General features: G+C 38.4%; 2 protein-coding genes across 2 annotated transcripts; both read right to left on the bottom strand.

The window, feature by feature from the left end:
- Positions 1-3178: 3178 nt before the first annotated feature.
- On the bottom strand, positions 3179-5860 carry LOC124218156 (uncharacterized). Its single transcript, XM_046624609.1, has 5 exons — positions 5472-5860; positions 5032-5286; positions 4629-4866; positions 4034-4215; positions 3179-3742 (listed from the first exon to the last, which is right to left on the bottom strand). Exons 1-5 carry the CDS (start codon positions 5607-5609, stop codon positions 3539-3541), a joined length of 1017 nt encoding a protein of 338 aa, XP_046480565.1. The 5' UTR covers positions 5610-5860; the 3' UTR covers positions 3179-3538.
- Positions 5861-9906: 4046 nt separating this feature from the next.
- LOC124216753 (D-altritol 5-dehydrogenase-like) lies at positions 9907-13988 on the bottom strand. The gene is made up of 5 exons (XM_046621660.2): positions 13607-13988; positions 12604-12861; positions 12133-12370; positions 10559-10740; positions 9907-10468 (listed from the first exon to the last, which is right to left on the bottom strand). The coding sequence occupies exons 1-5, from the start codon at positions 13742-13744 to the stop codon at positions 10265-10267; spliced, it is 1020 nt and encodes a 339-aa protein (XP_046477616.1). The 5' UTR covers positions 13745-13988; the 3' UTR covers positions 9907-10264.
- Positions 13989-15983: the final 1995 nt, after the last annotated feature.

Below are 15983 nucleotides of genomic sequence, written 5' to 3'. Positions count from 1 at the left end.
ATTTTATCACTGGTGGGCGATACGATTCGCTTGTCAATCGATATTGACTTTTTTAATACGGAGCGTCTATTTTTTATCAATATATTAACTGTTATGTATTAACCATTTGCGGCACAGCGTCTCTTATATGAGACAGCTTTTCTGAATCGCTTATTAAAGATTTATATTCATATAATTTTGTTTTTTTGTTAAGAGGGATTACGATGATTCCGCGAATATAGTGAGCACCACAAATAAACAAAGCGTTGAAAATGTGTCTACAGAATAAATGTAATTGCCGGAAGACTATGGGGACTAGAAAAGTGGAACCTAGCAGTCTTGATTTTTCGTGGTCGCTAAAGACGGGTCCGATGTCAGAATTTCAAAATTCAATGTGACGGATCCAGTACGGCAGACTGAAAATACAATAAAATTGATCATACTCGCTCATATTAGATCCGTCGTTTTGAATTTTGAAAATTTCTCAGACCTGACCCCATTTTTGAAATCAGTGACTTCGAGAACCCTTGGATACCTAGTTTCAAGGAGTTTGACTGGCAGGAAAAATATGTACTCCCAGGGGTTAAAGAACGCGTAAACGCGACGTGACGTCGTCGCCAAATTACCTCCGAACTGCACGAAATCTTCCTATTTTTACACGCGCCCCAATCGACGTCACGATATTCAACACGACACGTTCGCTTACGCGCATCGCTCTCTCACCTGTCATTGGTCGACCGATGCGCACACCTTTTTCCAATTGACGCCGTCGGAATCCCGCGACACGTCTTATCTGCAAAGTTTTTATCCCAGTTTCTGGCAGTAACAGTCCGCGGATATGCAATTTTAATGTTTGTTTAATGTCTTTTTTTTTTTTTTGATTTTTTTTTTTTTTTTTTTTGTTTATAACAAATGATTGGTTTGTTCTTCAGCAGCAAGTTTGAACCGTGAATAAGAATAAATCTTGCAGGTTTCCAACAGTTTAACTTCATGCTAAACGGCCCAGTAATTTTAACAGCTATATTCAAAATGAATTATGTCATATACACATATCGACGTCCAGCTGACGCTGTATTTTAAAACTGTTGAGAGCAATCGTCACCTTCAAATCGCACGTAAAATGTCCCGACTGAAAGATAAATTCTCATCATTGTTTCAACTTCGCGCTGCCGCCACTCCGTGAGCTTTTTCATACATTCCACATCGCTTAGCCAGATCTCCACGTGGCTGTCTGTTTTTTTTACGTTCTCTAGTGCCGATCTATTTACGTCTACACCTATTCTGGTCAACATGATTGCTTATTTTACTCGAGACTTCTTTTGCATCGTATCTTGCCCATGTCACACTTCCTTTTGCATGTACATAGGATATAGGTATATATATGTTTTCAATTCTAGCTGAGCATGTTGTAGCGTGTGTACGATATAGTTACACAGGCATATTTGATTACAACTAATGGGCAGATTCGTGTCTCGTCTTAACGCGACGTGTTGACTAAAATATTCATCTACCGTATGGTTTTGGTTCCTTGAAAAATAAAGCTCATGGCTAGGGGTCAGTCACCTCGAAACCAGCCACAACGACGCAGTTAGTGTTTGGTTTCTGTTTTTGGACGTGATCATCATGAAGGATGATAAAAAACGTATTATTCGCTTGCACACCTGCGTGAAACGTGTATGTGGAAATTCAGAGAATATTATTGATAAGAAATTTACTTTGTTAATATCGAAGGCTGGGAATGTAAAAAGTTAGTCTGGTTCTACAGTCCGTAACAAACATTTGTATGCTTTAGCGAAGGTGAATATACCTTTTGTTAATCCTGCTGGTATACATGAAATAAAATAAATAAACACTGATGCAATAAAACCAATTGCGATTAACTTAAGCACTGAAACGCTTCGATTATACATCTCACTATTCGAGACGAAGTCATGCTGCGAAATTATCAAATAATAAGTTAAAATTTTTGTTCTCAAGAGCTTGAAACACTCGAAAGAAATTCTAAGTATATGCGAAATCAAATCATTGTGCCATTGTATCTTTGGATAACAATATCCTCTCTTTACACTTTACAACTTTATCCAGACGTAAAGTAAAATGCACAGTCTTGCGATTGAATCCCCACGCGAACTCTCGGTCCTCATTACAATATTAATTATCGACCAATCAAACTCTGAAAATAATCAACAAAGTATTTCGCATCGGCGTATGCGCTCCAAATAAGATTGAGGCAATCAAGAAGAACGAGTACATTATTTGTTTTACTTTGTAACCAGTCAAACGACAAAGATCGTGCACATCCATCGGACATATCGATTCTGAAAGTTCGATCGAAGGACTCGCCGATATTATATTGTGAAATTCGAGCTAATTCAGTGAGATACACGCGGGTCACCTTATGATTGGTTCTATCCACGTGTGGGTATCGTATCGGGCCAATACCAGAGTAGCGTATTCCCGAATCTTACGTGCCCTTTGATTCTCGTATACACAATCGTACGATGCAAATTAGCCAGCGATTTCATTCTCGTTGACAAGATATCTATATGCGACCAAATATCGTGACACCGCGGAATTGCTCAATGCGTACAATACCTGTAACCAGACCACCGTGAGCACTTCAGCTACTCATGCGTAAAACAATGTGTAGTGAGCTTAACGCCAGTTGCGACGCCTCGACCGTAACCAATCGAAGAAATCGAAATCTTTGATGATCGTGGCGTCGCAATTAGGCGGTCAAAGCAGCTTTAATCTGCACGAACGAATGTCAGATTAACGAGCTAGATACGGCAATCGGTATTAAGGCGTAACACAGTAATCTGCCCTAATATTTTAATTACTGTTGAGAATGCCATGCGTTCAACGAATTTCATTATCGTTCGGCAAAACAAAATTGACTGGAAAAATGAACGTTAAAATTAGTGATTTCTTTAATTAAAGAAGATCTTGGTCGATCTTAGGCAAACCTCTGCTGCAGGGAATGAAGTTAAATGACCCTACCGACGACCCATCCGATATAATCATCGGTGATTATCCGAATCAACACGAACTGTACGTTATGAATCGAGCGAAATCTGCAATGACAAGGATCAAATATTAAAAGCTTGAAGGTTATAAATTAATTGAATTTCGAATATGCTGTGCGAATAGAGTGCGAATCCTACATGGATTCAATAACAATGATTCTGGAATATTTTAGTATCAGTCAACAATGGTCTTTATTACACTTGCACCTATAGAAGTTTGTACATGTCGCGTACACAGAGAGTGATTTTTTTTCTGATTCGTATATTGTACGTATATTGAGACGAAAAAATCATTTCTTTTAATCATTGTTCAGTTGATTCAAGAACAAATAACGCTTTGCTTGACGAGTCAAGTTATTTCTCATTGTTAAGATCTGCAAAGCACTACGCTGTCTTTCTTTCTAATCAGGTGAGATGTGTAAAAAAATTTTTCGACGCAAAATAACACATCGATTCACCATATTTGGTTCAGTCAAACAAATATTGCTAATTGCTACAATGAAGCTGCTATCTCTATTATTACATGCGATAATCTAAAACTTGAATACTGCTTTAGTGATGTGGCCATTCTTCAATGTCTTCAAAGCTTCTTCATATTGTGACAATTTGAAGACACCGATTCCCAATTGTTCGTAATCCAAATATGTATCCGCGAGTGATGCCACTAACGTCAACGCCTTTGGGAAAGAGAACGGATTGATATTCACACCCAGTATAGTCAATTCCTTTGCGTACACCTGCAAGAAAGATGATTCCTTATTTATTATTCGTTTTCGGGCACGGTTTTCTCCGTGACAGTAAGAAGATTTGCTATGTGTAAAAAATGCGTTTTCTGATGCATTCAACGTTTCATTTCAACCTAACAGAGCAGCCGCCACTGATCGCGGTGTAAAATTGTAATTGATGCATAAATGGCAATAACGTTAATTTTAAAAGTTATCCGAAAGACTCAAGCATCGCTGTTTCGCAGCGCATAGAATGACAACGCAAATTATTATCGACTCGTAGTTCCGTTCGTACGGCCTCACCTCGAATGGATTGATTTTAACTTCTGCGCTGGGATTGGCCACTCCGAATATACACAGGCGACCCCCTCTGCCAAGAAGGGTCAAAGCTTCCTCCATTGCCGAACTGGAACCGCTGCAGTCTATTGCCAAATCAAATTCCCGACCTTTCAATTCAGCTGGTGTAAGCGCCTGGTAACCCAAATCTGGTAAAACGATAGACGACAATGTAGCGTGATTGACGTCTCGTTGAGATAGCTGTAATCACTAAACTAATCAACTACAATTCATATCGATGCCACTAATGAAACTTTGCTGCATTGAAAAAGGGAAAAACCGATGTATTGATTTATTTACTCGAAAGTTCACCGACTATCTAGTGTTTGAAATTTTCACGTGCATTATTTAATCGAACCTTATGTTCTGCTTGTGTATTTTGTAGGCAAAAATCTTAGTATAAAAATATCATCAAAAAGTATTACTGATGTATCTGAGCTTTTTCAGACATTCGAAAAATCTAAATCAGAAATTCGAATCTAAATGAATCTAAATTCTGGATTTCTTATTTGTAAAAGATTCAATCCCTTGTGACGACGATACCGAATAGCGCGGTGCTTACTGAGATTCTCGAAGAGTTCTCTTCGCTTTTCGCGACGAACGCTCATCGTGACGGATTTCCGGTGACCCTGCAAGTGCAGAACGATTGACCAGAGGAACCCGATTATGCCAGCCCCGATCACTAGTACTCTGGACCCGATGTTGATGGGGTTAATCAAGTCCAGTCCGTGAATCAAGCAGGACACGGGCTCCACCAAGGCTGCCTGAGCTAACGTCACCCCGTCCGGAACCAAGAAAACCTTAAGATAAATAAAGTAAGACCCGTAAATGGTATGCGGCTTGGACCGGTTCGATCGTTTGCAGTGAGTCGAATATCAGATATGTCGGTGTAGTTATTGGAACTCGCATGTTGGGTGAAAGCGAAAGGCCATTGACCTCTGAAAATAAACTACAAACTGGAATACCTGTGACTCTGGAACCACGGCGTGGGTAGACCAGCCACCATCCTTAAAGATCCCGACAGTTTTGTGTGAACTTCTTTGACAGAAATGATATTTCCCATTGTGACAAAAATCGCAACTTTCGCAACCGGCGTTCGGGTCTACGACGACGTTCTGGCCGATCGAGAACACTGTCACATTGGTACCGATGGCTTCCACAACCCCCGAGAACTCGTGTCCCAGTGTTATTGGGCCATCTGATTTGCAGGGGAAGATACCCTGGGAAGATAGAAAAACAACCCGGTTTATAAGCCATTATGTTGTGGCCTACACCTTGTTTGCCAAAGGTGTTAATAATCGGTGACACAAAGATCCATTGCTGCAGTTGGCTCCGCAGGCTGTTTTGATTGCTCGTTTTTTTTTTTTTCTTTTCATTTAGTTTATTTTATTTTAATAACCCATACTTCAATTATGTGCAAGTCAGTCCCGCAGATCCCGGCGTATGCAACTTTGACCAAAACTTCGTCCGGTCCCGGAACAGGAACAGCACCTTTTTCTAACTTCAAAGATTTTTCCTTTGCGTCGAAGCTGAGGAACTCCATTTCACGCAGTAGTTACTATCGGTTAATGCAATTGATCGCAATAAATGAAATGAATCGAAGTGGAGATGATTCGGCTAGATTTTGGTCTTATAAACCTAAATCAGTACACTGTTATTGACTGATAAGTCCGATAACAATAAAGTACACGATAGTTCGCGCGATTATTATTGTTTGCGTGAACCTTGTACACTTCTGTCCTATGTCCCAAGTAGTGATCCACTGCTCTCTCGAACTTTAGACAGATCTTGCGTTCGGACGCAGACGTGGATGGTAAACGAAATACGAGCTGTTGAAATCTACGGATTATAGAAGAAGTGGGGGTCAAAAAACCGTTAAATGCCTGCACGAGAGAGGGCTGGCTATACATCAGAGGTCAATGTGTTCAGTAGGTAGTTCTCAATATCTTTATAATGTGTAATCGAGAATTTCACAGCTCTGTTTCCCTTGACAAAATCTTGACTCATCTATATTATTCCCTGGCCAAACAATTAATAACACGTTGTGATTACCGGTGTTCCGGTTGTATATGAACTGTTTATAATTTCATTAGAATTAATTTGGAAAGTTGTAGAACAAGTTTTACATCGAGTGGCCATTCACGCACGTCTTATCATGAAAATATTAAAGAGCTGCATCTTATTGGGGAGTTCGTCAAGTCCACCCTGAATCCTGTTGACGAGTAGCTCGCGCTGATTAAAATAACAAGATTACCAGATGTTTACAGTAGCAGAAATTTTCAGATGCTGAAAGTTTTGATAAGGTTTATAAAAAGTATTCGAGATTCTGATCAATTCGAGATTTGTCTCTTTGAAGTGACTGATGAAAGATGGTGCAATTATGTTGGAACGCATCAAGTAAACGGAATCGGGTCGTTTTCCTTCTTAAAAACTGCCCACTTGAAATACCTTCTAAAGTTTAAAAACTTGAGAAGTGGTGAAGAACACAACGAGGATTTGCACTCAATTTTATGTTTTATAGCATCGGAAAAATAGCGTTTCGCCGACTTGACTCGTTACTCGAAGGCAATATTGTAAAGTTTTTGTTCTCAGAAAGTATTGTACAGAGGCAAAATAGAATTCAATTTATTTTTCGTGATGGTAATAGCGTGGAAAAGTTATGTAACTTGACTATTCTCGACTGATCCCGAAATTTCCGTAACTATTGATGAAAGCGCTAAATGGCCACGTCTACCTATTGTTATTCTATGATAAGGTGATAAGAAATTCGTAGAAATCATAATGTGTATAGGGGATAATTAGATCTATCTGGATTTTTTTTTCCATTGATATTAACTTACAAATAGCTTGATATCAAATTTAATCATATCAGGAACCACAATTACATGAACACCTGCGGCCAAAAATATTATACAGGGTGTCTCATTCTAATCAATCCAGTCAAATATCTCGAGAACCAATTTTCTGAGTGAAAAATGTTTCGAACGAGTATTTTTTTTATGTAAAATTTGATGTCCTTTCAGATGCCAATGAAAAAATATACCATTCCATTGAAAAAAAAAAACGCGTTGACCTTCATCTGACTTTGGCGGGTTCACTTACGTGAAATCTAACAGTTTCATCTTGTTTGCCCCTTCGACCTTTACAACTTTTGTCTGAAACATTTTTCACTTGCAGTATCGGTTTTCAAGATATTTAACGGGATTGATTAAAATGAGACACTCTGTATATCAGTCGCTCTCTACTAAACTCAGTTTATATTAGAATGTCGGAAATACTATAAATTACTATTCAACGTAAAATCAATTCTAAAATACGAAATGATTATTCGACCATCCTGGCAGCTCCTATGTTGAATTTCCAACGGAATACATCATCTTCAAACGGAAGTTGTAATTGCACAACGTGACTCTGCTTCTCGCTAACAATCACGAATGAAATCAACGGATGAATGTTCATGATTACGTGTTCACTCATTAGAATATCATTGGTGGAATCAATATTTCACCCAAGTCGATGTGATTTCTCTAAAAACGCTGCCGAATGACGTCAAAGTCCCACAAAGTGATGTAAGAACGTTCGAATGCAAAAAGGTACATGTTTTAACTTTCTGTATTATTCACTGTTTATCCGCTTGGAATACGAGAAATTAAAATGAGACTTACGTTGCGCCAATATTGATTCTAAACAGAAAATGCGAATGATATTTTACGTCGCTTACGTCCCAAATCGGCCAAATTCACGGGCCAATGCACGTCTTTTATGAAATATTATACTTGCAAAGACAGTATGTCCTGCAGGTTCTACGCTGCGTTGCTACATTTAGTCCCGGTGTATTTTCATCGCGTGAGAGTCTTCGGTATCAGTAACCTCGCGGTTGATTGACAGGCCTTTACTGTAAAGTCTTCAATTTTATGTAACACTAAAGATTGCTAAAAAAAATTCATGCCGAATATCGACGCGCTTTATCAATAACAGAAAAGCGAACTGAGAATTCGTCGTTGATATTTGATTGTTGAGTCTAGACGACAATAGTAATTGTGACATGCACATGTTGATCAGAATGGGAGATAAACGATACAATAAGTTCGTTATTTATTTTTAAAAAAGTGCGCTGTCGGATCATTCTCCGAAAAAAAATTGAGACGAATTTACGTGCTGTGCTTTCATCTGGCAGCAGGCAACATGGAATACAGTAGTGCAAATAATGCCGTCATCTGGCAGGCGGAAGAATGCTACACAAACACGGAGAAATAGTCAGACAACACGTGGTGGTTAGAAAAAATTTGACCAAAGTTCTGCCGTTACGAGTTGAATTATTTAACCGGTATAAAAATTCAAGGGCACCTCTAAAGCTCGGTAATTGTTGTTGCATTCAGAATTGCTGCAAAGAATATGTCTTGATGTTACAAAAAGTAATGGAGATGTTAAGAAAAATTAATTTTTTTAAAACAACTTGATCTAGTTTAAGGAACCTTTGTTCAAATTTCTGCTACTCCTGTATCGTATAGAGGCTTCTCCTGTGCAAAGTTAGACTCTTGCATCCGATATTAGATAAGTGATGAAGTTGGAACCGCGTATCCGGGTAACTTTCTTTAGAAATGGAAATTTAGTGAATAAAATTTTTGAATTCATGGAAAGTAATTGTCTATAATAAATATGTTTTTTTCTCGTTCGCGCAAGTTTATTCAGCGTGATGCCTTCGAGTAGGATATTCAAAAAAACGGTACGGAGCTTCGGGTGTATTTGAGTGATTCTGTTGGCGAGAATTCGTTGCGAAAACAAGTATCGGCTAATCCTAAAATTATACAATAAGATTATTCTTGCAGATAGTGGACAGAACTCTATTCTTAATGGAGCGTTTCTGTTGATCGTGAAATTCAGGATTACGTCTTAATATATTCAACGCTGAAATTCGTTAAATTATACGCACATACCTATATCTATTGACATGCCAGTGGTATGTTAAGTTTGAGTAGGGTGAAATGGGCGTGATTATAATCATAAAGTAATCTTGATGTACTTATCCAAAGTCCGGGAAGATTCGTTTTAGATCGTAAAAATCCTTCCTTCCTATCTACGGCTACTTACATCTAGTGTGAGTGTACTTTAATCTTTCAGGATTGATACTGATTATCTTTAAATAAGGTATGCAATAAAAAATACAAAGTGGCTGGTGTTGTTTACCTACAAGTATATAATCATTAGCACGCGACGTGTAAATGATTGTAGATAAAGGTGATCAGACATTTATTGATAAGAAAAAGTGGAAAACTACTCGAAAATTATGCTTTCGATTCCGGTACGATGAATTCTGAGCAATTGTATGGACCCTTGCAGTTAAATTTTACCAAATTCATATGGTCATCTTTAATGTGCTTGAGGACTTGAGTCCGAATCTTTGCATCGATTATTATTACACAATAATTATCAGTAAGGAATTTCTTCGTTGTACTGGCTTTCTATCGCAATCGATTATGAATGGAATGAAAATTTAAGTGAAAAAATTCAAATTTATTCCGCTCGTCCTAACAAATGAATCCATGAGTGATTATTGCAGAGTGACGAGCCTGTACATAATTTCACAGCCACGAAATAAGCTCCTTCTCAGCTTTGCATTAATTTTGACTCCATTAATCATAACACGACGGTTTGTCGCTGCTCATTTTAAATGTAAATTACGTTAAATAAAAGCTGCTTGCAAAGTAACTTTATAGTTCACCAATATGCTTTGAAAATCTGCTAAAGTAAGTCGATTTCCAAGATCATTCATCGTGTGTTTATTTGTCGATCCATTCCATTGCAAAAAGTGATTCACTCTAAAAGAAAATGCTGACCAGTTCCAGGATACAGAATAATTTATTCGTCAAAATTTGTCAGAAGTGCATGTAGTCTCAACAAAGTCCGCCAATAACGGTTCCACTTAGTTTATTTAAATGCTGTTGTCTTATAGTACATACACGTAATATATTGCCACATAATTCATTTTTTACTACTAAATTAGATCAAGATCACTGATGTCGCCAGTTGCGCAAGTAACTCATCTACGCGCAGTTTTACATGTATGAAAATTTTGGACAAACTATGTCCTGCACGACTCGTAAAATTATCTCCGTAAATTTATACTTCGAAGGTACTTGTGCGTGTACCCATCACGCTATTTAAGTATAGGAAACGATTTCAAACTACACCCAAGGGTTAAACCTTAAATATTGCTTTGCTGATGACACCACTTTTCAGAGCATCAAGAGCATCTTGGTACTGCGACAGTGAGTAGACACCAATTCCCAGTTTTTCGTAATTGAGGTAGGTATCGGCCATAGCCTTCAGCAATAACAACGCCTTCGGGAAAGTGAACGGGTTGATATTAACGGCGACGATTTGCAGCTCCTTCATGTAAGCCTGAAATCAAAACGGTTCGATGACATTTCATTCGTCGCTTGATTGAATTCTTTTTCAGGGTAAAATCTGCGACGATCGGTATCAGCCCACCTCAAATGGCTTGAATTTCACTTCCGCCTGAGGACTGGCAACTCCGAATATACACAGGCGACCGCCTCTGCCCAGCAACGGTATGGCCGACTCGATAGCAGGTCCAGAACCACTGCAGTCTATCGCCAAATCGAACTCTCGGCCTTTCAAATCTGTCGGACTGACCGCCTTATAATCCAGACCTGGAGGTAAAAAGACGCACACGCGATAATTAACATGATATTTCAATTGAGAAATGCTCAGTCTTTCGTTTTTCGAAAGTCGCAGCCACACGCCGCTCACTATATACCCCTTGATAATTTTTAACATGTCGCCGCCTTTCGTATTAGACATGCGGGTTGCCTATATGCAGGATTCGCGAGCAAGAAAATTATCGGATAAAAAATGTGTAAGTATGTATACATACATACGTACATGTATAATCTAAGGCTCCTCAGATACGGAAATATTTTCACAAATTCTCTCCTTAGTATTTAAAGAAACTATGGTCAAACTGCGATAACCCTGCGTTTATTTTAAAGCTTACTGTTTCTCTAAAAAATCCTGAAATCTTAAAGCAACTTAAACCGGTTATTCACGTTTTGCCGTTTTAAATATGTACGGCAGCGAAACTCAGTAATGCCAATATTTAATAAGAGGTATTATATATTCGCTGATATTTTCTATTAACGTATGTAAAAATCGGTTATTTGTTGAATTGAATTTATTCGTCCTTGAAAAATTTTTCACTCAATTTATTCAAGTCGATTCAGCTGTTAAATTTTATTTCAAGTTGACTGATTTTGACGTGTGTTTTGAAGTCTGCGGTTTCCACACCTCTCATTGGTCTAACTGTGAAACGTGGCAACGATTCTTTTCTCAGATGCATTACTGTAAATTTTTCTATTTAGTGATTCTTATGAAAGATTTTTTGGCGAGAAAGAAACCTCCTGTTCAACAATTAATATTTAAGGCATCGTTACTGCGAAACTGAATTGCGCTCTTCGAATTTCTCGTAGATCAGAATGTGTCATATTTTTTTCTCCGACTGAATGACAAATTCGAAGAATCGTGCCCAGCGTTCCAACAAGTGGCATAAGTTGAATGTAAACCGTTACACTAGCGATATGACCACAATTACACCAGGTTTCATAATCCGAAATATATCTGTAACAGTGTACGTGTTAACGCGACCAGCCGTTACACATTATACTATCAATTTAACTAAATAGAAAAGCGTACGATCGATTCGTGGTCTATAAATACTTCAACAATTGAGTACGGGAGACCTTGGAGTAGCGATACTAGTCCACAATGTAGTAAAAGGTTCATTCGCAATATTCGGGCGATTGTGACACCTTCGACCTAATGCTTTTTTATCGGAACATGTCCGAAAGGGTATGGTGGTACTGGAGCGATTGTGTTGTTATTACTATTATTATCATAATTATTATTATTGTTGTTTTCGTTGCTAAGGACAAATATGAATTCGCATAGCTTAGAACGACGGATTCGTCCATATCACATTAAAATCGTGTCAAATAGTCAAGTCTACAAGCTCTCTTGCATCTAAAAATAAGAAACTACGCGCTCACCCAGTTTTCCAAACAGCTCTCTTCGCTTCGCCTGCGGCTCGCTGACAGTAACAGATTTTCGTTGCCCATGAAGATGCAGAAGACACGACCAAAGGGAGCCGATAATACCAGCTCCGATTACCAAAACTCTGGATCCAACGTGAACTGGATTTATTATGTCCCATCCGTGCACCAAGCAGGACAATGGCTCGGCAAGTGATGCCTGAGGCAGTTCGACACCATCCGGAACTAAATGAACCTTGAAAAGACAAGCCGAGGGTGAAGAAGAAATTCGAAAGCCATGGTTATGGGTGAATTTTGTCAATAGTGGACACTTTCTAAGCCTAGTGCGAATATTTCACTGCCAAGTCAAATCATTTAGTAAGAATAACAGAAATGAAATAAAATTCACATGCTTGATGAAATTGGTTGATGCAATATGGATGGCGAGGATATGGCATAGTGATAGAAAATTCTTTGTTTTTCAGGTACCTGCGACTCTGGAACAACGCAATGCGAGGCCCAACCTCCGTCACGAAATATTCCAATCGTACTGTGTATTCCGCCACTTTGACAAAAATGATATTTGCCACTGTGACAGAACGTGCAAGTGTCGCATCCGCTGTTTGGGTCAACGGCAACCTTCTGTCCAACCGAAAACACCGTCACCTTGGAACCAATGGCTTGAACAACGCCCGAGAACTCGTGACCCAATGTCACAGGACCGTCACTTTTACAGGGAAATGAACCCTGTGAGGAAAAAAATGAGCCGATATTACATCGCAGCTTCTTCATGGCCAATGAATTTCCAAATCGAATCCATCGCGTAAGTACGGCTGAATATCACTCGGAATCTATCCTAAAATATTATATCTATATGTGACTACATCGAGTTCTTTGTTAGGTGTGTAGAGAAAGGGATAAATATTCGTGACAAACGAATACTTATCCATTTGGGAGTGTAAAAATACACTGAAATTTCATTCAATGCCATTCTTCTTGTATATATGCTCTGACTGCCGATACGCCGGTCGTACTTGAACGTTCTGCTCCACGATGGAATTTTTTTGATTTCAAAATTAATATTAAAAAATATAGAGTATCGCGCGTTTTAAATCCATCATTTTAATTAAAATATAGCATACGTAATTAGGTCTGATGTTCGACGAGTGATGGAGGTTAACAAAATTCTACACATCGTTTGGTAAGTAAAAACTTGATCTGAAGAAATGTGATTAGAATTATTCAGAAATAATCAGAAGTTCGCGTTTGAGATGAAAAATCGGTTAAATATTCCGAAGATGTTCATATGCCTACAAATCTGTAAAGCCCAAACTTTCTTAATTTGCTGTCTCTGTTAACTATACCCCTCAATTCTGCGATTTTGAATATGCGTCGTATATTCGTCTGAAGTCAATAAAGGTTTTGACAAGTTTCCGAATGTAGTTCACAATATCACGGTCGTGGGTTCGTTTTATTTGAATTTCATAAGTACCTCAACAATGTGTAAATCCGTTCCGCAAATACCAGAATATGCAACTTTGACTAAAACTTCGTCAGGCTTTGGTACCGGGATCTCACCCTTCTTCAATGTTAACGATTTCGTTCTTGAATCGAAACTGAGGAACTCCATTTTAGCGAAATGAAAAGTCTGTTGATCTTGTAAGGAATAGCAGAACCGGTCCGCTCAACGCGTTGACTCACAATCAGCGAATAAACTGAAGTGCAAGTGGATCGACAAGGATCAAGCTTTATAAGAGAAGCCCTGGCTCAACACAGTTTATGGTATTTGAGCGATGGCCTCGATAAGACAGCTACCAATAAAATACATAAATACAATAGCGGGGAGTTAAACTTCACGTTCTACACTTAAGGCGTAAAAACTATTTGTTCAAATTACAACCGTCACTCGAGTATTCCCTACCCCCTCCACTCGATCGTATTCCTCGATTTGCTCAAGTGTCACAACTCTGACCGATTATTCCCAGCTAAAACGGACACCCAATAAGCGGCAACCGTTCGATCGCGTATGAAGTGACGAGGGCTAATTAATCCAGCACAGCTCGTTTTCCAACGGTTTCTAAGTCCTGGATTTAATAAAATGATGAACTGCCTTACGTCACGATAATTCACTTTGATACAGATCAAAGCTCTGATCAACAACAACAGAAATCGCATTACATTTGTGTGTTAAAGGTTGAAGCAAGCTTTTTACCGTGCCCGTAAAAAATCCTCTGCTTCCGATTGCATGCTACATATATTGCACACACGCACAGCACTGCAGCAGAATCTCTTCTCGACATGGATACCACATTGCAGTTATCACACTGCATGCCTGAAGACGGGCACATATCGCGTGTGAGTTCGAAATACAAGTAACAAAATACATAAACAAGATTTCGTTGAACTATATTTCCCTCTTATATTTTTTATACGCGCCACTGTATTCGGTTAAAATGTCTGATGAATGTTTTGTGACTCAAAAGTGGTTTATCTTGCTGACCTTTGTGGACCATGCAGCTTACAAACCTGCCACTTGGGTGCATTTGGAGCTCAGCAAACTATATTGGATGAAATTTTATTTTCTAAATTTTAATACCCAAATAACTCGGAAAATATCGGTTTAATCAAATAGAAAATCTCGTCAGTTCTAAGTTGAAAATAACCGCCTCGATGAACCGCCTTGACCTAAATGTATAAACATTGGTCTTTTCCTCGATGTACGATTGACATAAAGGAAAGAATCAATTCGAGGAAAGATGCCTTTAATATAATGCCACATATGCATGGTACCACTTCAGAATGAAAACGAAAATAATGATTGCCGAATGGTATGACTCTATTTTGATATTTCTGTGATCTCTGACATGAAATCGCTAAATGCAGATAAACGGCAAAAGTTCACGGCCGTGTGAAGATAAATGGTGTGGAGAACGCCAATCGTCTACGTTGAATGTCGTGAATGAATGATACTTTGTATCGCTGAGATAACATTTTCATCGTCTTCTATGTGGTTGAAAAATGGTTAATTTCCCTGACCTTGATAGGGCCAGCCTAAGAACTTTCCGCTCAGATGTGTTTCGCGCCTATAAATTTCACAAAATAGATCGTTCGATAAATTTTTTCATTTCGTTATTCAAATAACTCGAAAACTACTCGAGCAATGAAGTCCAAAATTTACTCAGCTAATCGAAGATGAGATAAATTCTTGAATATGCGTTAATCGTAAGTTTTGACAACATCCATGACACATAGTTTCTTAATATTTATGAAGTCAACTCTATCGTGAACGAAACGAATAGTTGACGGATAGCACAGAAAAACGGTGTAAGTGCCAAAATATCGAAAATACTTTTTTTTTCTTCAAAATTAAAAAGAAAGTCCGTACGCACGTCCTTGCAAAACGATATGGCTTACAAAAATTTATTCGTGAAGTTGTAAAAAGTTGGCACGGCAAACGGTTTCGTCATTTTAATATCTTAATTGTGTTTTTAATCAGTATCCAAAGTTAAAAAAAAACAGTTGGCACGAACCGCGGTCTTACACTGGCATAGTAAAAATCAATTTTCGCGAATCATGTTCTCGAAGGCAGACTGCTATACTGAATCGGGGTTCGGGCCATTTGAAAGAGTTTGAAAAACTCCAGAAAGTACTTTTTGATTTTTTTAAAAATTAATCAAACAAATTTTGGGATAGTTTTCTTGTTATCCCGAAAAATCATAATGATGGCACATCGTTTCGTCGTGCCACACTTCAGTTACTCAGACACTGATAAAAAAAAAAAAGACTAATAATAACCTTGAATATAACGCCACCAACCACTCCCTCAAATAATCATAATTTCGTAAATCGGATGAAATCTTCTTTTTTGC

The sequence above is a fragment of the Neodiprion pinetum genome, chromosome 4 (genome assembly GCF_021155775.2).
Source record: "Neodiprion pinetum isolate iyNeoPine1 chromosome 4, iyNeoPine1.2, whole genome shotgun sequence".
NCBI classification, from domain to species: Eukaryota; Metazoa; Arthropoda; class Insecta; order Hymenoptera; family Diprionidae; genus Neodiprion; species Neodiprion pinetum.
This window is presented reverse-complemented; position numbering and strand designations above follow the sequence as displayed.